Source organism: Echinops telfairi, unplaced genomic scaffold (assembly GCF_000313985.2).
Source record: "Echinops telfairi isolate 266 unplaced genomic scaffold, ASM31398v2 ScPeMD7_44;HRSCAF=162, whole genome shotgun sequence".
NCBI lineage: Eukaryota > Metazoa > Chordata > Mammalia > Afrosoricida > Tenrecidae > Echinops > Echinops telfairi.
In genome coordinates this window covers 2094978-2118088 of record NW_022103942.1, presented here as the reverse complement: position 1 = coordinate 2118088, position 23111 = coordinate 2094978, and the positions used below count along the sequence as shown (strand labels likewise).

The following is a 23111-nucleotide window of genomic DNA, read 5'->3' as shown; positions in this document are numbered from 1 at the left end:
ATCAAATGGAAAGCTTAGCAGGTCAAATACCCCAGCTTCTCCATGGAAGAAAGACAGGTCTTTCTTCTTGGATAAAAGAGTCCGTTTCAGAAACTCACAGGGGCCATTCTACCCTGTCCTATAGAGTTGCTGGGAGTTGGCATCAACTTGATGGCAGTGAGTTTGGTTTGTTTTGTCCACATCCTCACCAGCACTTGATGTTGTCTGCCTTTTCAAATATAGCCATGAGAGGAGCTCTGGTGATGTACTGGTTACGCTGTTGGGCTGCAATCCTCATGATAGGCAGTTCGAAAGCACCAGCAGCTCCCCGGGAGTAAGATGGGGCGTTCTACTCCCATAAACAGTACCGTCTCAGAAACCCACAGAGGGGGTCACTGTGAGTCAGCATGGACTCAAGGCAGCGAGTTTTTGGGGTGGGTGTGAAGTGGCATTTCCTTGTGGTTCTGATTTACATTTTCCTAATGTTGAAAGGCAGAGTTGGGGGAAACTTTGGTTAGGTTAGCAAACCACTTTAGTTGATACTCAGCTGGGCTTTGCTTAGCTATGTGATGAGCAGTTTATATGTCAGGTTGTTAATACGTAGCAGGATTCTGCGGAGTCATCCACAGTTTGATGACCAGCATTTCATAGCATTTCTTAGAGCATGGCCCTCTCCACAGGAAATCAATCAGCTTCCCATGAGGACCTCCTGGAGAATGGTTCTGACTTCCCAACAGAAAAACCTAAACTCACTGCCATCAAGTTGATCCCAACTCATAGCAACCCAATAGGACTGGGTAGAACTGCCTCTGTGAGCTTCCAAGGCTGTAACTCTTTATGGAAACCTAGCAGCGGTTGGTGGTTTAGAACTGCTGATCTTAGTAGTCCAACTTGTAACCACTCCAGCACCAAGGTACCAGGGAAACCTTAAATATGGCTTATGATATAATAATAATAATAAAGCCTTACCCTAGCTTTGCTTATGAAACTGTTAGAACTGGAGCCTGAAACATCAGAGTTGAATTGTTTGGATTCTGTGATAGCCATCTCTCTATGACACAAAGCCAATAACAGCTTCATGTCTGTTTCCTGATGGTTAGTATGGCTTTATAGCTGAATCTGACTCATCTGTACCAGTTCCACCTCAAGTGTTCACAGCCCAATGCTTAACCAGCGGCACCACCCAATGGCACCACCAGTGCTCCTTAGAATTAATCTTTGACCCAGCAAGATATACATCCAAGAGAAACTAAGGACTATGTCCATAAAAATGTGTATACAAATGTCCGTAGCCACACTATAACAACCCCAAAGTGCAACCTACCTTATGTTCCTCAATTGATGAATAAACAAAAATGTGGTATAGGCATACAATGGCATGTTATTCAGTCATTAAAAAAACCCACTGAAATACTGATCCACACTACAACACAAATGAATCTTGAAGTGATTACATAAATTATTGCTTTGGATTGAAGCAATCTCTTCTAAATCTGACTGATTCACTGAATGCCCTGGGAAGTTTACCCAACTCTCTGGACCCATCTATAAGTTTGCTGACCCAAAATTTGGAAATGGGGCACCCGATCTGACGAGGTCCCTTAGAGTTCCAGAAATTGTATGGAATTTATGCTAGTAGGTCACCAAACCTCATCTTAGAAGCAGAGTTAGTGAATGTACCAAGTCCAATTGATAGATACGTGTTATTTAGAACAAATTTCCTAAATGGATCCTTCTTGAAAGTTTTCTTTCAAACCAAGAGTCACCACTCTAGTTTCCCAAGGTTGAATGACAATATCCTTAGTAAGGATGAAATAGGGTTGAGGGATAGTCCACGCCTGATGCCACTGGGTCTATGAGGGTTGCACTTATCACTAGACTTGATGATTACTAGCCCCCTGGGGCATTGATGGACAAGGTTGGGTAGAATGAAGTAACAGAATTCTTCTGACAAACCCAGGGTTTCTGTTGACCAAAACGTGTGCAGTCATAAACTGACTTATGTTCAGCACTGTATTAATAGTGGGGATAGTTTACTTACTTCCATTGTATTGCAGTATCAATTTGAATCATGCTTCGATTGCTTACTTCTTGCTGGTCTCAGGAGAAGAACACTGAAGAATCAAGGAGGTAATTTTTCGACCATTTCTTTAGGCCTATTCCATCATTTTCTTCAACCGTCTATCTGCCCTCAGCCCCTCAAGCCACAAATTGTCATGATAGATATTGTGAGGGGAAGTGATTAAGCAGCGACTACAAGAATGGGAGCAGTTTGGGGAGTGGATGGCCAGTTTCACAAAGCAAGTGAATCTGGGAAGAAAAGTCACCTTGGAGGCTTTGGGGAGGGGTTCCCATATCACCTTCTACAACCTTAGTTGTGCCTTTCATTGGTGCATGCAGTGGAGCTCCTATAGCCAGAGCCCCCAACCACTAAGGAGGAGGGCAGATCGCTTTGTTTGGCCTAAGTCCAATAGTGTTTTCAGGCTTGGACTAATTTCTCTTTTCTATTTCCAGGAGCGTAACACTTATAATCATTGGTTTGGAAAATTCTGGGAAATCTGTTCTTTCGGATGCTCTCCAAAGATGTAAGGAAACAAGAACATTACAGACCGATGGTCTCTTGTGGGGCCAAGGGACCACTGAAATACTCATTTTATTCCTAGTTTTATTTCAGAACTCTGTTTCCCTCTTTTAAAATATTGTAGTTTCTCTATTTTTAACAATTTCACTGACATTCACATACCATGCATTTCAAGAGTTCGATCACATTCATAAGAGTTGTGCAACCATCACCACAATTAATTCCAGGACATTTCTTCTAGTTTGTGCTCATTTCCCAACAGCCTCCCCAGTCTTGTCTCTTTGAATCTATTCATCCAGTTGTTGTATCTGTAGGTTTACCTACTCTGTGTTTCATACACAAAAGAATCACACAAAATCAAAACCAAATACAAACAAATGGCCCAACAACAATGACACAATGAAACAAAGAAAATCCTCAGTCAGAATCAAAGCAGAAAATGTTAAAAACTGGAGAACTTACACATTAGGTCAAGAGAGAGATCAATGACAAGGTGTCACATTTTGACCTAACTACCATTGCACTCATCCACCCTGCAGTGTATTCTGTCTGGCAACATGACCTTTCCCATTTCTGGTCCATAGAGAGGAGTACCCAGAGGTTAATCTATCTGGGGAACCCTACAAATGTATTTGGAGTTTTCACTGTCATTCGCAGCCTTCTGCACACCGGATATTCAGAATTTAAGCTCTAATACAATTCCATCCTCCAGGCTTGGATTTTATTCTTGGATCTTACACATGTTGGTGTGCTTCTTCCATATGAACTTAGCCAAAGCCTCATTTAGATGGCTGCTTGTTTTAAAACAAACCTTTAAGATCTCAGTTGCTATTCTTTCTGATAACAGTGCATGATCTGCTTTCTTCACCCATATTACTTCATGTGGGTGGGTATTGAGCAGGGCCATGCCACAAGAACTAATTGTTGTTAGACTGGGGCTATGATTTGCGTGAGCTCAATTTACATTCTTATATCTTCATAAGATCTATGGGTTATATATGTCACTGGTTCACATTAAAGACATCATTTTAATTTTATTGAAGGACATTATAAATTATTCCCTATGGGCCATATGGTGGTTCTATTGATCGATTAATTTAGCTACTGGTATAGAATTTAAAACACTGTCAAGAAAAAGAAAGCATACATATATAGGACAGTTTTTTAGACCAAATGACATGGGTTGTTGAGTTCTACAGATAAAAACTTAGGTGACTGAACAATATTTATATTTACAATTAGGGTTGGAGATAAGGCAAAACTTTCATTAATGTTCTTTCACAAAGACAGAGTCATTTCAGTCTTAGGTACATGGGAGTTTTTCAGTTCCTTTCATCTGTTACCATTGTGTTTACGATAAAGTCCAGTTCACTTAATGGAGTTCCAAATTTGATTCTTCTGCTATGGTCTACAAAGGATATTGTGTACCTCGTTGTCCTGGTTGTCTATAGTACACAGCCTGGTCAAGGGTTGAATATAAACTAAGTTAAGTATACTTAAGGCATGCCTCCCCGCCCAATTTACCTATCGCCTGGAGAATAGTGGCTATCTCCAGGAAGATGTCCACCACCCCACTGCCTCTTGACTTGAGTTTCCAGTAAGGTTAAATAATCACTCTTTAGGAGTGTCTGTTAATTTTGAATGACCATAGAGTAATGTTATATGTCAGAAGCTAATTGGTCTTTTCCCTCTCTGCATCATGGGAAATTGAACCAGTAGATGTGAGGCCTCCCCAGCCAGTGGTTTTTAAGGTGAAAAATAAGGGGTGTTATATGATTCATGAGCTCTGGGCAGGCATATTACCTCATTGCTTGGGAAGCTGGAGTAGAAGTTTCAATGACTTGCGAGCAAGAGCTTGTCTTTTGTTTTGGCAAGTAGTGGTATCATGCAATATTTGTGATTGGCTAATTTCACTCAACATAGCGGCTTCCAGGTCCATCCATGCCATGCAATGTTTCATGGTTTCATCACTTTTTCGGGGATGCATAGTATTCCGTTACATGTATGCACCAGAGTTTCTTTATCCATTCTTCTACTGATGAGCATTTGAGCTTTTTTCAGCTTCTTGCTATTGTGAGCTGTGCTGCAATAGCCATGGGAGAGCATACATGTGTTCAGATTTTCTTACTTCTTTGGGGTGTATGCCCGGCAGAGGTATTGTTGGATTGTATGGGATTTCTAGTCTCACTTGTTTTAGGTAGCACCATATTGCTTTCCATAGTGGTTGTACATGTTTATAGGCCTATCAGCAAGTAGAAAAGGGTTCCAATTTCTTTACATCTTCTGTTTGCTGGATTTTTTTGTTATTGAGCTATCATTGTGGGTATAGGGTTATGGGATTTCATTGTCATTTTAGTTTGTATCTCCCAGCTGGCTGGTGATCATGAACATTTTTTTCATGTGTGTGTTAGCCATTTGAGTGTCATTTTTGGTTAACTGTCTATGTCTTTTGCCCACTTTTTAATTGAATCTTTTGGTATTCTCATATTGAAGTGTTGTAGAGTTCTGTAAATTTTGGTAATTAGAACCTTGTTGGTTGTGTCATTGCTAAAAAAAATTCCTAATCTGTAGGCTCTCGTTTTACTCTTTTGATGAGGTCCTGTGATATACAACCATGTTGTATTTTATTTTAATTTTTTAATCATTTTATTGGGGGCTCGTAAAATTCTTATCACAATCCATACATACATTCATGTGTCAAGCACATTTGTACATTTGTTGCCATCATCATTCTCAAAACATTTTCTTTCTACTTGAGCCCTTAATATCAGCTCCTCATTTCCCCCCTCCCTGCCCACTCCCATCTCCCTCATGAACACTTGATCATTTATAAATTATTATTGTTTTGTCATATCTTACACTGTCTGACATCTCCCTTCACCCACTTTTCTGTTGCCCATCCCCCAGGGAGGAGTTATATGTAGATCCTTGTAATCGGTTCACCCTTTCCACTCCACTCTCCCTCCACCCTCCAGGAGTCGCCACTCTCACCACTGGTGCCATGTTTTATTTTTATTAGGTTCCAGTCATACATTTTGTCTTCCAACGTGTGTAGTTCTTTCTTACACTTGGTAGTCTATGTACGCCCAGCAATAGGGCCCTTATGTCTGTTCCATTTTTCTCATTGATGATTCTTAAACCTCTGAGGTTTGCATTTAGGTATTTTGAGTTTGTCTTGAGTTTATTTGGGGGTCCTGTTTCATTCTTCTGCATTTGGAGCTCCACTTTGTCTAACATTACTTGTTGAAAAGGCTGCAGGTCGAAACTCGGTCCTGTGAAAGATCAAGACTGCGGAGCAGATTGCACTTGCATCGTTGGAAGCAGTGTCTAGGGATGAGGGGCTCTGCCCTTTGGGGTGTTTGAACTGGCAGGGCAAGGTTGGATTAGAGGTGAAAGGAGTTGGGCTAGAGGACTGCAGAAGCTGGAGGACCGAAGTTCTTGTGGTTTGGGAGGTAGTTGAGGCTTTGGGAGGTAGTTAATGCCAACTCATAGCACTTCTATAGGGTAGGGTAGAACTGCCCCTATGAGTTTCAGAGACGAACTCTTTACAGGAGGAGAGTCCTCCTGGATGCGGAGTAGGGTGGGGTGTTTTGGTCACTTCTCCATTGGGCTGTTCCCTGGACTACGTGCATCCCACTTGCTTTTTTGTTTATGCTGTCTTCCTCCTGCTTCTTGGAGAGGGAGTCACTTTCCAAGTGATCAGTTGGCCAACTGGACCTGGAACCTCTAACCCACTCTTTTCTCTTCATTTCTCTCGCTCAACAGACAGACCTTTTCGCAACGCATACACATCCTGGCTCACATAACACAACTACACACGCTGCTGCTTTCTTCTCTTCTTTCTCTCGCACCCTCTCTTCTCCTTCCCTCCCTTTTCGCTTCTCCTCTCTCTCTCTCTCTCTCTCTCTCTCTCTCTCTCTCTCTCTCTCTCTCTCTCTCTCTCATAATGTCTACCTACAGAAGCCTGGATGGCATGCGCTCTCTTTTCCCTTCATCCCATTCTCTATCTTTCACCATAAGACAAACATCTACTCTGTCTCTACAATACAGGCGCAGCATTATGGCACAAATCATACTCCTCCCCCTTGTTTCTCTCTCCATCCACTTCCCTTCTTGTCTTCCCAGTCTCTCCGCCCCCTCTATGCTCTTTCCCCTTTTCTCTCCTTCCCCTCCCTCACACACAATTTCTCTCTCACTCTCAATTTTTCTCCATTTCTTCTATCACAACACACACACACAGGCACAACGAGCTCTCTAGCCCTCAATTTTATTCCCTATCAGTTCTCTCTCTTCTCTCTCTCTCTCTCCCTCCCTCCCTCCCTATCTCCCTCCTTCTCTCTTCTGCCTCTGCCTCTTTCTTCCCCTTTCTCTTCTTTGTCTAATTCTGTCTCCCCTTCTCTCTTTCATCTCTCCCCCTTTAACTTTCTTCCTCTCTTTTCTCTCTTAAAACACTCTCTTCCTTCTCTTTTCCTTCTCTCCTCCTCTCTTCCCCTCTCTTTTGCTCACTCATCTCTTTTCTCTCACCACATTGCAGGCACGTTTTCTCTCCCCTCTCTTCCTTTCCTCCTGCTCCCTTTCGCTCACAACATATACAAACATACACTATCTGTCTTTCTTAAAACACACACTTGCACAACACACACCTACCTTCTCTTTCTCTCACAACATACAAGGACAAATCAGTCTCCCTGCTTCCTCTTCTCTTTCTGTCTTTTCCCATGCCCAATTTTCCCTCCCATTTTCTTTTATGTTGCTCCCAACACACACATACATTCTCTCCCACAGCACACACATTCTCTCACAACAGGCACACACACTCTCTCCTCCCTCGCCACCTCTCCCCCCCGCTCCTCCTCCTCGCTTCTTTATCACAACATACAGTCTCTATTTCTCTCACAACACACAGACACCCATGCTCTCCTACAACACACCTCCCTTCTGTCACAAAATACACACCCATAAACGCCCCCTCTTCTTTCCCACTCCATCGATGTCACAAGACAAACATATCCATGCATAATGCTCTTACACCACACGCAAATACATACTCCCCTTAACTCGCTCTCTTTTCACTTCCTTCCAACCCCTACCTCTCTCTCTCTCTCTCTCTTCTTTCCTTTTGTTCTGTCAACACACACACACACACACACACACACAGCACACACATTCTTTCCCCTCTCACCTTTCTTCCCTTCCATTCCCCCATCTCTTTATCCTCCACTCCTCTCTTTCACAACACACACACACACATACTCACAGTACACTTCCTCAACAGAAACACTCTCCCCACCCCCCTTCCTCAGTCCTTTTTTCTTCTTTCTGTCAACACATGCACACTTTCTCTCTCTCCTTTTCTCTGCCGCCCAGCCCCTTTCTCTCCCTTCTTTCAGGACAAACATATACCAACAGAAACACACACACACACACACACACACACACACACACATTTCTATCCAGCTCTCTTCCTCCTTCTCTCACACACAACACACACACACTCTCTCACAAACATGCATTTTAATCCCCCTCTTTCTTCCAGTCCATCCCGCACCACCATACAAAGGCGTTTTCACAGTTCATACACCCTGCCACACTCTCCCCCCCAGCTCGCCCCTCTCCCTTTCCCGTCCCTTGCACACTCTCACCCTGTCTGTTCTCTTGCGTCTCTTTATCCCAGCTCTCTTTGGTCTCTTCTCACATACAGGACACACACACACACACACACACACACACACACACCTCTCACCTCCATTTCTCCCTTCCTACAAAACACAAGCACACCGTCATTACACACAAGCACTCTCTCATAAGGCATACCACACAGACATACACACAATCGCCCATTTCCTTTCTCTTCGTTTTGTTTCTCCTCTTTCTCAACATGCACATATAAACACAGACCCTCCCTCTTCCCTCCATTTCCCACCCCTTCGTGGATTTTCTTCTTCTCCCTTACTCTTTTTCCACTCAGTCTTCCTTTTATCTGTCCCTTCACTTTCCTTCCTCCCCTCTTTGCCCCTGCCTTCAGTTCTCCCCACTCCTCCTCTAGCTGTTGCTCTCGTAACAAATGTGTACGACAGAAAGGCACACGCCCACGCCCTTCCCTTCCTAGAACACAGCCTCTCCCTCACACACACAACACAACAGACACACACGATGTCTCCTTTTTACCCACGCTTCTCTATCTCTCTACTAGATGACCTCTGATCTCTTTCCTCTCATCTCCGTTTCCTCTCTCACCACACAAACTGCCACTCCTTCCTTCCCTTACACTCTTTCTTTCACTACTTACAGTCTCACAACACATACTCTCTCTCTCCCAGCCCTCTAACGTCACATACCCACTTTCTCCCCTCCCCTCTCTCCCCTTCTCCTCTGGTCTCATCTGCTTCCTTTTCTTTCTCAAAACACACACACACACTATCTCTCCTGTTTGCCTACATGCCCTTTCCCCCTTTTTCTTCCAACTCTTCTCTCTCTCTCTCTCTCTCTCTCTCTCTCTCACACACACACACACACACACACCCCTTTCCCCCTCTCTCTGTCCTCCTTGCTACACTTCTCTCTCTCACAACATGCATATTCTCTGACAACATAAACACACATATTTACTCTTTCCCTTCTCTCCCCTTCCTTTCTACTTCCTTTTCATAATGCACGCATGCACACACGCACGTGCGCGCGCACACACACACATACCCTATCTTCCATCCTCTTCTCTCTCAACACAGAAACACACTCTTTTCATCTCCTTCTGTCTTCCCACTTCCTTTCTCTTGTTTTCCCCTGTCTCCTGTCCTCACTCTAACAACAAACTGCTATCTTCAGCACACACATTCTCTGCAACTCTAGTCCATTCCTTCCTTTTCTCTCACAACCCTCTCTTATACAACACACACACACACACAACTGCACATATGCTCTCTTGCCTCTCTCTTCTAACATAGACACAAATACATGCGTAGTCTCTCCCCCATCTCTCTGAACACACACACTCCCTAGTTGGGTGTTATCAGGTTGCGGATGCTGTGAGATTTCGTCTGTCACCTGCTTCCTTTATATGATGTCCTCATTAAAGGTCCTCTCATAGTGACACTGTGCATAAGCTGAAACTAGGTGAAGCATTACAGCAGTCAATGTTGAAGCAACACACGTGTGAAATGGTGTCTGCTTTCTGAACTCAATTAAAGTGGTATGTGATGTAGATAAGAAAGACAAGTGTGGGATGATAAAGAAGTTTAATAATATGAAACTCTCTGTGACAGCTAATATAGAGGGTTGGAGCTTGAGGAATACTGTCAGTTCGGAGAAATGCATTTTATCTCCTGCTTAATGCTTTGACATTCAAGAAAAAGTGACACAGCAGCTCATGAAGATTCTGTAGTAGTTGTGAAGCTACAGCTAACCACTAGCTAAAGAGCCCGCCAAAGGAAGGGCCTGACATAGCAAGCACTTGTATTGTTGTTAGGTGCCATGGAGTTAGTACTGACTCATAGCGACCCAATATGACAAATAACTGCCCCCACCGAGTTTTCTAGGCCAGTGGTTCTCAACCTTCCTAATGCAGTGGCCCTTTAATACAATTCTTCACGTTGTGGTGACCCCTGCCCCCAAGCATAAAATTATTTTCGTTGCTACTTCATAACTGTCATTTCGTTACTGCTATGAATCGGGCGACCCCTGTGAAAGGGTCGTTCGACTCCCAAAGGGTCCGTGACCCACCGGTTGAGAACTGCTCTTCTAGTTTGTAATCTATGGAGCCACTGGTGGATTCAAACTGCCAGCCTTTCAGGTAGCACCCAACTGCTTAACTGTGGCATCACCAGGCCTCTTTTGGTACTCCACAGATGTTTATTAAATACATGAGGGCATATTATGATGTGGGTGAATTTTCTATAACCTAGCAGTCCACAGGAATGTACAAGCAAAGGCTAACTTACCTCCTCTGTCACTGGCCTGCTAGAAGCCCTTGAGCTATATTTAGCAACAGACTTCTGGCTAATTTCACCGGCACCAAGTTGTCCCACCAATATGCAGCCTACACTGTTGCCAGAAGGACGTAATGCAATAATCTGGTTATTACACTTCCCTGCCGCAAACCATTTCAAGGCCTTCTGATTACTTTCAAAATAAAACTTTCTTAGCGTCATGTGCCAAGCCTGGCCTGACTCCTTTTTGAGCTGCATTGCCCATGCTGTCTGCATACGGTCTGTGACAGAGATAGCACAGATCATTTGCTATTCCTCGGCCATCACACTGTCCTCGTTCACCTGCCCATGCTTTCTCATATCCTGTTCCCGCTGCCTAGCAAAACCACTGCCTCCATTAACTACCTGCTTCACCAAACACTACCTCAGAGTCCAGCTCTGGCTTGACATCAGGAAAATATATTCCTCTCTCTCAAAGCTTCTTTTCTCAGCCCTTCTACGCTCCCTGTGTATCTCCCTATCATGGTAATGATCACATCATCATTGTTCAGTTGCAGACTCTTCTCCTAGACTCTGGAGTCACCCTCTTGAGGGTGGTTTTAGCCCTTTCACTTTCTGTACCCTAAGGAAGGTACTCTAATTCCCACATTTCCCCTAGGGTTACATGTTGTCTTCTCATTTCCTCCCCCCCCACTAGTAGTAGCTCCAAACACCACGCTTTTAGGCAATGGTCCAGCCCAGTGTCCTAGAGTATAGGCAGCAAATATGACTCCTCCATCTCTGATAGAATTTAGTAGAAAATGGCAGGAAGAAAATAGAAGTACTCAGTAGCAGGAAAATCAAGGCTTCTGGATAAATCACAGGATTACTGCTAAATCAGGAGAGAATTTCCCAGAGCCCCAACTCAGTCCCATTCAGTCTGGGTGGGGCATGGACATCTATATTTAACAAGTGCCCAAGTTGTTTCTGATGGCCTGTCAGGCTTGGGAAGCACTCACCTAGCACGAGCTGTATGCTGTTTTGTCTGTGACAACATCGTCTGCTTTCCATTCTAACCCCTAAAGGACAGGGCCTGGAGTCTAATTTATTCATGTTGTCAACTTATGGCTTGCTTTGTGCTCAGTGATGAACTCAGGGGCAGTTCATAAATGTCTCAGTTTATGGTTGTATCTTCACTCCCAGAAAAGCGTTGCATGGCCAAGAAGCGAGGTATCATGGTATGCTACATTCTGAAGAATCTTTCAGGTCATCATCGTCCACACAGGACCACCAGAGTCACTCTAGCAGGTGGCTATGGGCCCCGAATACACCAGGTCACCCCCCACTTGCTCTTGAAAACAATGATGAGATGATTACCAAGAATAGATAATTAATTGCCTGAAAGGGAAATCTCAGGCTTCGAGTAGTTGCTTATGTGACAATTTGATGGTGCTAGAGTTTCTACTCCCGCAAATAGTTGTTACAGTTCTGGAAACCCACAGAGGGTTCGTTATGAGTTGGCATCTACTCAATGGCAGTGAGGTTGATACTTGTTTGGGGGTACTATTAATGAATCATTTATTATAACTGTTTTGTCCAGCATGGTCACGTGGGACAAGCAACCCAAGTGTGAGCACAAACAGATCCCCTCCATGACCTTTAGTCTAGTGTCATTCGTGCCTAACTAGACATTTTTGTCACCTGGGAAGCTTTTATTAAAAACATGATGCTTAAGCCTCCCCCCACATCAAACTCTGGAGTCAAACCCTCAGAGAATGAGGACTAGCGTGTATAATTTTTCAGTGCCATAGATGCTCCTAGCACCCAGTGAGTATTGAGAACAAATGATCAGAATCCCCTGGGAAGCTTTCTAAACTTCTGGCCCAGGACGTGTAGGGTCAAATATATTGGTCTAGGGGAGGCCCCAGAGAACCTGTGGCTCCCCAAGCTCACCAGATGATGTTGCTGAGGCGCAATTAGGTGTGAGTCTCATTGCTTTCTAGGCAGTGGTTCTCCATCTTAAAGTGCAGAGGAATCACCTGGGGAACTTGGGTTAACATATACATGCTTGGGTTCCAAGCCTGGAGATTCTGACGCATTTGGTCTAGGGTGGGACCTAATAATCACCCCCGTGTAGTTCTGAAGCAGCTGTTCTCCAGACCGTGCTTTAAGAAACACATCACTAGGGATACAGAGACAGGGATTCAATATGTGTCCTCCATCTGTTACCATTCAGTTGAGGCCAACTCATGGTGACCCCATGTTTCAGTGTGAAACTGCTCTGTAGGGTTTTCAATGGTTATATTAAAGAAGATCTCCAGGCCTTTCTTCTGTAGCACAGTTGGGTGGGTTCAAACAGCCAACCTTTCTGTTAGTAGCTGGGGAAAAAAGGGGCTTTTTTGCCACCCAGGGGCCTTACCTGTCCTTAAGGCATTTATAAATTAATAGTGGAAAAAGAGAAATGCAATCATTAGGGGCCAGCTTCTCGTGGCATCAGTGAGAGAAGTGCTAAGGTCTCGTTAAAAACACAAAAATCAAAGCAACACCTTAGAAAAATTGTTTTTCCCAACAAGGAAAACATAATATAACGCTTGTCACAGTGCAGGGAAAAGGATTTTGAATTTTCATTTAGAGTTTTAACCTATTTACTTATTTTTAAGTAGTCTAATACAGATGTAGTAAAAATGAAATCATATGTTATCTGAAAGCTATAATTAAATAGATCGTGACTAACATGTAAACAGAAGTCATAAAACACATTAAAGCATAATAATATACACATATATAGATGTATGTGTACACACATAAGTGTATGTATAATTAATCCTATATTTCCAAAGATCTTACAACACGTTAGTGACTTCCCAGCTAACTGACTCATTCTAGCAATTTTATGAAAACGATTACAGACTGATTTGAGCCTATCAATAAGACATTACTGATTCTGGACTTGAAACTCTCAGGTATGGGTGTAGAAAATCTGTACAGTCATTTTGCTATAGATAAGGGCAGAGAAGTAGGCCAGAACTGTCAGTTAAACTGACTAGAATGTCTATAAAGGCTGACATTTTGAACTGCATGTCTATGGTAGCTGAGTGAGGTATAGAATTCCCTATGAGATTTTATGCTCTGGCCACAGTTTTTAAAGGTGAAATGTGTGTGAATCATGTATGAATTCTTGGAAATGCTCTGAGGGAGAAGATATCATATCTGTATCCCCCGTACCCGTAGCCATCAGTATTTGGTAAACATCTGCCTTTCCCTCCCTCGAGGAGCTCATCTTTTCTATGGGGAGATAGAGTAAGCACAGAAAGAGGCGAAGGACCAGTTCTAGAGACCATGGGTTCAGTGAGAGAGAGAAACATAAGAGCCTAGCAAGTCAGATAAGGCTTCCTGAAGATAGGGTAGGAGACAAGGGTCTCTTGCTTATTTGTTCATTCATTCAATCAGATTTATTCAACAAATATTTATTGAGCACCTATGTGACAGCTAGCATGCTGGGTATCATGAATTTAATGGTTAATAAAATTGAAAGGATCCAATCCATTTATAATCCAGAGAAATAAATCATATACTTTATAATAATGTAAACTTAGTGATAAAGTTATAAGAAAGACACTCTATCCAGACTGGAAGATGGTACAGGTTAAGGAAAGGCTTTTGAGAAGGAACAAAATTTAAATTGATATACCCACCCACCCACCCTCTCCCCCAAATGGCACTAACCAGGAAGATAGTAGTGAAAGTGTGTTCTAAACAGAGGGAATACCATCTTGTGTGGGTCCTGCGACCATAGTCTTCATGTGGAGTTGGGGAGGAGAGGAGGATGAACAAAGAAGCAGGAGGAGGAAGAGACAATGAAGATATTAATCTGGTTAGAGGGCTAGTAGATAGGCCTGCCAGGTTAGAAGACAAGGGAGCCTGCTCCTATCCTGAGAGCAGTGGGCAGTCACTGAAACTTTCTGGACCAGGAAGTTTCAAGACAGGGGCTCTAGTTAAGATTTAGCAAACTGTTTAACAAATTCTTAGGTCTCGTTCTACTTCTGTACTTAGTGGTTGCTTCTCTTTCTACTTCACAGTGCTTCCCACAAGAATGGAAAAATATATGCAATCTGACCTGACAACTCTGCTATTAAACGACTGCAATGTTTACGTCTATGACCTGAATGGAGACCCGAAGAGCCGAGAATTATGGCCAAACTACTACGCGCAGGCACATGGGATTGTTTTTGTGCTAGACTCCAGTGACTTAGAACGCATGCATGAAGTGAAAATTATCTTACCAAGTGTTCTGTCCGATCCTAGAGTAGCAGGAAAACCCATCTTACTGTAAGATTCTACTTTGGGGCCCAATTCCCCTTCCTGTTTTGTGCCTTACGAAAACACCTATATAGGATGCAGGGTGTAATATTTCCTTTGTCAAGGCCAGTTAGAGCTCCTCTTTCCTTATTGGTGATGTGGATTGTCCTGTGGGGAGCTGTTTTCAAAAGCCACTTTCTAGCACACACTGCCATGAAAGACATGTTAGCTAACTGAGGTGTCTTTTGCCATTAGATTTCAACCCGTGGCAACACCATGCGCCAAAGAGTAGGTCTGTACTCTAGGGTTTTCAAGAGTTGATCTATCAGGAGCAGTGGATCACCAAGTCTTTCTTCTGTGGCACCACTGAGTTGGTTCAAACTGCCAATATTTAGGTTCAGTCGCCTACCGTTATTGAGTTGATTCTAACTCTCAGCAACCCCAAAGGACAGAATAAAGCTAGTCCCTAAGGGTCTCTAAGACCATAAATCCTTACCAGAGTATATTGCTTCAGCTTTCTCCTGAGGAATGGCTGGTGGGTTTGAACTGTTGACCTTCAGTTAGCAGCCCAATGTGTAAACCGGTTTGCCACCAGGGCTCCTTTTTAGGTCAGCATTTGAGCACACATCATTGACACCACCCATGGATCGACCTAATTGTATAAAGGTAATTTAGAAGGCAGACATAAAAGGAAAATGGATAGTATTATCTGGATTTACCACCCTCCATGCCTGATTCTGCTTGAAGAATGCCATGTGAAAGTTGCTTCACACCTTGCCTGGTTTCCATTTCTAATGCAGAGCTCTTCCGGTAGCAGAGAATAAGCCCTACTTTACCTAATCTGTGACAGTGGCTCCCTACTTTAGCAGGTTGCCCAAGAGTTGCCTAACATTTAATCCAGGGTAATAATTCAAGGCACTAGTCAATCATCACCCCTCTCTCACCCCCCTTTTGCTTGGTCCTTTATTAGCATGTCCCACTAGAGCAGGAGTGGAGTTAGGGAGAAGCTATGAAATCTCTAAATGGGTTCATATCCCACTTTACAATTGTTATTAACATTTAATGGCATAATGTATAAGTGATAAATGAGGCCTGGGAGTTGTCTTGGATTCATATGATGTGTGTTATCTCTTCCTTCCGTCGAGAGTTGGCTAGAAAAATCCCTGGCAGGTCTCAATGGATAGATACCAGCTGTGCCAGGATGGTTCTATTTCTCTTTATCGTCTCTCCTTGCTCTTTGTCTCGATTTCTGTTTCACTCTTCTCTCTTTGTCCCTCTCTCCTATGCCCTGTTCTAGCCTGGCAAATAAACAAGACAAGACAGGTGCCCTCCTGACTGAGGATATTGCCAAGCATCTACTCTTGGAAAGGCTAGTAAAAGAGACTAAATCCATGTGCCGAGTGGTAAGTATCAGCTCCTACCTCTCTTTTCCATCTAGAGTCTAGCTGATGTGTCCCTTGGCCCATTCCATGATCAGCCTCATGTAATGAATTTGGAGCAAAGTCTCTTGCTGCTATAGAACATATATAGCAGTGGTACTCAACCTGTGGGTCGTGACCCCTTTGAGGGTCGAACGATGCTTTCACGGGGGTTGCCCAATTCATAACAGCAGCAAAATTACAGTTATGAGGTAGCAATGAAAATAATTTTATGGTTGGGGGTTCACTACAACATGAGGAACTGTATCAAAGGGTCGCGGCATGAGGAAGGTTGAGAACCACTTATCTATAATAATGATTTCTGATTTGGGGATCATAAAAATCATCCCATTCTCCTAACACTTTCACATGTTTTTTCATTACGCCTTCAAAATCGCTCTGTAAAGCTGAATGTTTTAATATCTCCATTTTATAGATAAGAGAGATAAGTCTCAGTGACTTTTAAATCTAAGCCCAGGGATATGAATCCAGTACATTTTACTATTTAATAAAGGATCGTAGATTCTGAAAATTTCATTAAGCTTGTAAGAAGTCGATGTTGAGTGTCCTAGTGCTGAGTGGTGTAGCTGTTGAAAACTTCTGTTCTCTGAATGAGTGCATGGGAGTCTATGGGTCCCATGCTCCAAAGTTGAGATCTTCTTTTTTCACAGGAATCTTGTTCAGCAATCATAAACTTCCAAACTGCTTACCATCAATCCATCATTGAAGGGGTGCGCTGGTTGTTAGCTACCATCGGGGATAAATATGAAGAACTGTGTACTCGCCAACAACAATATGAAGTGGGAATATCATCTACCTTAAGCAACCGAATTTGCAAAGGCTTCAGAAGGCTTACAGGAAGACGCTATTTTAGCAGGTAGTGAGCTACTGAACAGCCTTTATTGGGTTTACAGATAAGAATACAGAACAAAAGTTAATCTTCAACATGAGGCAGGAAATTTTAGAAAGTGTTTGGATTCCATGCAGCATCAAACTAGTCTCTCAAAATCAGGTGGGCCAAATGAAGCCAGGGAAGTGACGAATATTGTTAACTACACCCCAACACACACACACACACACACACACACACACACACACACACACACACCTTCAGCAGTCATGTTAGTGTGATGAGTAGTATAAAAGTAAAACCAACCTATCAGCAGTAGAGCTCCAAATCATAGCTTTTATTTGCCATGTGGGAGAGAAATGGCACACGAACCCATTAAAGAGCTTACTGCCATTATTCTATGAACAAACGACACGGTTTTAACTTCAAAGTCTTTGATATTCCTAAAGAGGAATGATGGGAAAAGAGAGGGATGCTAAAAAGAGCATATATATATGTATACATAGTGCTCCAGGCTTCGAGGCATGAAAAGATGAGTACCTTCTTGCTCTGTTGTTAAAGACGTGTACTGGGAAGTTGGCTCTGACTCACGGCAACCTTATCAGCTGGAGCAGAACTTCTCTGAAAGGTTAAGGTTTCTGAGATTGTAAATCTTTATGGAAGCAAAAAGGCTCATCTCCCTCCCTCACAGTGACGGGTGGGTTTAAACTGCTCATCTTGCCAAGTAGCAGCCACCAGGGCTCCTTAGGTAGGGAGGAGCTAATAACTGCCTTTGATTGTACATCTGTTTCTATTACTGCTTTCTCCTTTTGTTCCTTCCTCAGATTCTATACCAGGCTGAAAGTATCCAAAAATAAAAGACTGGATTTTTCACACCATTCAGGGGAAGTTAAGCCTCTAAAGCCAATTCTACAGGTAAATGGTTGTTTGAGTGTTATTGCTCCAAGAAACCAGTCTGGAACTCTTAGGCATCAATTGACATCCTTTCCCTTATCTTCTTGTTATACAGAAAGAAGGTTTAAGAATAAGGCCTAAAAAGAATATATCAGTAACATTTGCTTTAGATGAACCGGTGGAGGAAGAAGAATGTTCTGTGGGAAGTAAAGATCAGAATGCTACTGGGCTCCACTGTAGTCAAAAGGATAACTGTATTCCAGCTGCATACATTGATGACTATCTTTTTGAAGGTAATGCTGGACTAGTGACTAGTCACAATTTCTAAATTAGTCCTATTTTGAGTCTGAAACTGTTATGCTAGGGCTGGGGGTTTGGAAGACATGGAATAAGCACAGAGAGAGTGCTTGGCGGCAGCCTTCTGGTAGTCCAGCAGTACTCCCTGTATTGAGTGCAGTACAAGATGGCCCTAGGGTTATGTTAACGGTTAGGATCGCCAATAGTGGAAGTACAAATTGGTACAACTTTACAGAAGGGAGTTTGCCTGTATCATTCTCACGTGCACACTGGCTCAATCTCTTCCTCCTCCTTCCTGTCCCCTTACGATATGAAGGTGCTTCCAAAAGTTCATATGGACAAGTGGAATAGGTAATAGAAATTTTCTATTAATCCATTTGTCCTAGAATTTTTGGAAGCCCCTCCTATGTGTGTGTGTATAAAGGGGCTTCCAAAAGTTCAAGGATAAATGGAATTTTAAAGTAATTGCATCGTTCTTCTTTTTTATGCCTTTAAGGTTTTATCATGAATTTAATTGTTTAGTCTTGCATACATTTTTAGAAAAAATAGATATCTTTTAAAAATCTCTCTTTTTAAAACACTTTATTGTGAATTGGGTGAAGGTTTACAGAGCAGATCATCAGTTTTACATTTAACAATTCATACACATTTTGTTTCATCTCATTCTTGGCAATTCCCTTAGTGTAAAATCTTCATTCCATGTCATACCTATGTTTTCTGTTTTCATTCCTCCACCTCTATGAACTATGTTCTTTTGATCTCAAATGGCTCAAATTCTAAGATGACCGTACCCCACTAGTGCTATTGTTTGCCTTATAACGTACTTCAGTTGAATCAAGGCCAACTCCTAGTGACCCTATAGGACAGGGTAGAATCGCCCTTGTTAGTTTCCAAGAGTGTAAGCTCTTTTTTTTTTTTAAATCATTTTATCGGAGGCTCATACAACTCTTATCACAATCCATACAACCATCCATTGTGTCAAGCACATTAGTACATTTGTTGCCATCATCATTCTCAAAACATTTGCTTTCTACTTGAGCCTTTGGTATCAGCTCCTCATTTTTCCCTTCCCTCTCCCCCCTCCCTCATGAACCCATGATAATTATTAATTATTTTTATTTTGTCATGTCTTACACGGTCCGACGTCTCCCTTCACCCACTTTTCTGTTGTCTGTCCCACAGGGAGGGGGCTATATGTAGATCCTTGTGATTGGTTCCCCCTTTATACCCCACCTTTCCTCCACCCTCCCAGTATTGCCACTCTCACCACTGGTACTGAGGGGTTCATCTGTCCTGGATTCCCTGTGTTTCCAGTTCCTATCTGTATCCATGTACATGCTCTGGTCCAGCCTATTTGTAAGGTAGAATTGAGATCATGATAGTAGGGGGGAGGAAGCATTTAGAAACTAGAGGAAAAAAAAAAATAATAAAAAAAAAAAAAAAAAAAAAAAAAAAAAAAGAAACTAGAGGAAAGTTGTATGTTTCATCGTTGCTACACTGCACCCTGACTGGCTCATGTCCTCCCCACGACCCTTCAGTAGGGGGATGTCCAGTTAATAATAGCATTTTTCTATGGAATTTTTCAAAGACGCACACACACATGCATACACGAGGACAGGTCAATGTTTGTGGGAAAATTCTATTATCATTCCATTCTATTTTTCTATGAACTTTTGGAAGCCCCTTCATGTGAGGGTGTATTTGTGTTTGTACAAGGAGGCTTCCAAAAGTTCATGGAAAATGGAATGAGAAGATACTGGTATTTTTCCACAAACTTTTGAAGCAATTCATTTGTGTATCTATATTTGTGTTACAGATATAATCTCAAGAATTTTAAGATGTAGATACCCTTTGAGCCAGCAATTTCATTCCTTGAACAGTATCTTAAGAGAAGTCCATAAATAGAAAGAATGTATGCTCACTCACAGGTGTGCAATGACAGCATTGTGTACAATGGCTAAAACTTGGAAACAAGCTAAATGCCCAGCAATGGTGAATGGTTACATAAACGAGGGTGTATCCACGCAGTAGACTACTATGCAAACATACAAGAGGTATAAAACTTATATTTACTGACATGGAAAGTCACCCACAACCTGATATATTGTTAGGCAAGATAGCAAATTAGGTAGCTACACAGGAATATCTAGAGGAATGGCACCCAAATTTTAGCAGTCGTTTTCTCTGGGGTGAGATATTAGGTGATCTTGAGAAATGAAAGACCTAGATCAGTGGTTCTCAACCTTCCTAATGCCACCACCCTTTAATACAGTTTCTCATGTTGTAGTGACCCGCCAACCATAAATTATTTTTGTTGCTACTTCATAACTGTAATTTTGCTACTGTTATGAATCAGGCGACCACTGTGAAAGGGTTGTTCAACCCCCAAAGGGTTGCGACCCACAGGTTGAGAACTGCTGACCTAGACGCTTTTCTTTGGATTTTTATGCATTACTGGAAAAACTTATCTTTTATAATAAGCATATATCATTTATTATTTAAACAGTCTTATTAGTACTTCATATTCACATAATACAATTCAATCATCAAGAAGAGTTGCACAATTATCACCATATGCAACTCTAGAACATTTGCTTCTTGTACTCATTGTTGTTCATGTAATTTTTTTCAAATTGTGGCAAATATATACAAAACAAAATAGTCTCCAATTCCACAACTTCTACATGTATAATTCAGTGTCATTGATTATACTCTTCATGTTGTACAACCATTATTGGTATCCCTTTCCAAATTATTGCACCATCAGTAACATAAACCCGTAATCAACAACTCTTTCTCTTTCACCCATGGTAGCCATTGGTTAAGTTTGGTTTTTGTTGTTGTTGTTGTTAGTAGTTTCCTTGACATAGTATTCACATATCATACACTTCCATGGTTAAATTATTTTTTTAAACAGTTGTATATACATCATCACAATCAGTTCTTGTGCTCCCTCCTCCTGCAACCATTGCTTGCTCCCCAAATACCCTTCCCTCCCCAGCCCCCTGCCACCCTTCCACATCCCTGATAAACCACTGCATCAGTTATTGTCTCTGTGCATCCACTCCTTCTGTGCTTCATAAACTGGGAAACCCAACAGAAACAATGAAAAACAAAACAAAATGGCAAGAAGAAAAGTATAATAGTATAAAGATAATACAAATAAAGAGTAAGAAAGAAAAGACCACCACCAATATTTAAAAAGCCAGAGAAGAAATTTCTGTCTTGGAACATGTGAGAAATGTTTAAGCTTAGAGAAAATTCAGGTTGGGTCAAGAGGGAGGTCAACTAACCAAGGTTCATATGATACCATGGTTCGATCCACCATAATCAAGTTTACAATCATCTGTCTGAGAGTAAAACTGTTTGAGTCCCTTGCCTGTGGCTACAGGAGATCTGCCAGAGGCTTAATCTGACAAGATACTCTGCAGATGGGTTTGGGTTCACACTGTCCTCCATAGCCGCCTACAAGACAAAAAAGGAGGGGGAGGTGTTAAAAATTTAAGCTCTGCTACTCTTCCCTTCATCATATTTGGATTTTTGGGTCATCTTTGGATCACACAGGCTTCTTCCATGTGGACTTAGTTGATGGCTCACTTATGTAGCTACTTGTTTGACTACAAGCCTTTAAGACCCCAGACACGATTTCAATGGATACCTGGGCATCATCTGCTTTCTTCACCACCCCATCAAATATCATTTCTCGCAGCACTATCAGGGCATCAAAGCATTTAAAATTCTGTAATGTTTTGAAGGTTCATGGTTGTGACTAGCTTCTCTCTCTCAGTGTTCTTGGGGACCCCAGTCTCCAACAACATTAGTTGTTAATATTACAATGTTGTCTCAGCTCTTCTGGCTAACCTGGAGCCTTAACTTGAAATCATTGCCTGGAGCGGCCTAGACTTGTGAAGGGTCACTAAAAAGGGCACTGCTCTGGAGATAAGAAGAGACGATGAGAGGTAATTTGGTAGAATTGTTAAGGAAGTGTTTCTTGATATCAGTAACTACCCCTAAATCTTTGTCCAAAACTAAAATTCAATGTCATTTCTATACCTTCAGATCCCATAGAAGGAAAAATAATGGATCCCTGGGAGATAGAAGGACTGTTACTGGACAATTCCTGTGATGACTCCTTAAGTATCTGTGGTTAGTATCCCTTAAATGAAAGCAAAATAAAATATGAGGCCTGGGGCAAGGGGTGGGTACCTCATTTGGGGTATAATATCCCCTTTGGGAACCAGCCAGCAAGCACCCTTCTTATCTGAGGTGGTCTGGGAAAGAACAGGAAACCTGGTACATTTGTTTTGCTTATGGTAACTGGCTTCTTTCTCATTTTAGATTTTTAAGAGACTACCTACGTGATAAATAGAAGAAAGGCAAAAGGAACATCTAATATCTATCTTGTGGCAAATGGGATCTGTAGACTCATCCTTACTATTTCATTTTCCAAAATCTATTTGATAATACCTCTCCACTCCCCCTACAACTCCACCTACCCTAACATCGTAGTACTGAGAACTTTCATTTTTCCTGAACATCTATAATCTAGCCATCCAAACAACCTGCCATACCTACCCAGAGACTTAAAACAGCGGGAACATCAAGGGATAAGAAGGGGTAGGTGACATCCATCTGAGAATTAAGAGAAACTTGGTGAAGAACAGACAAGCTTTCCAAATGCTGGACCCAGATGTTCCTCATAAAATCTCTTGAGTGACCAATAAAATGGAACCTTATTGGTTAGTTTGGAATTTTACTGTTTTCCCCCCTTCAAGCTTCTTGAGTGGGAGGGGAGTGGCAAAAATAAGAATTTTTCTGAGAATTATACTCTGCTGAATCACTTTGTAGTCAAGCCTCCAAAAGCAATTCCACTTTAAATTCCCAACCAC

General features: G+C 42.1%; 1 protein-coding gene across 1 annotated transcript; it reads left to right on the top strand.

Annotated features, from left to right (window-relative positions):
• Positions 1-2050: 2050 nt before the first annotated feature.
• On the top strand, positions 2051-22893 carry ARL13A (ADP ribosylation factor like GTPase 13A). Its single transcript, XM_045290571.1, has 9 exons — positions 2051-2109; positions 2494-2564; positions 14544-14793; positions 16061-16166; positions 16853-17058; positions 17856-17946; positions 18041-18218; positions 22282-22368; positions 22561-22893. The coding sequence occupies exons 1-9, from the start codon at positions 2051-2053 to the stop codon at positions 22566-22568; spliced, it is 1056 nt and encodes a 351-aa protein (XP_045146506.1). The 3' UTR covers positions 22569-22893.
• The last annotated feature ends 218 nt before the right edge of the window (positions 22894-23111 follow it).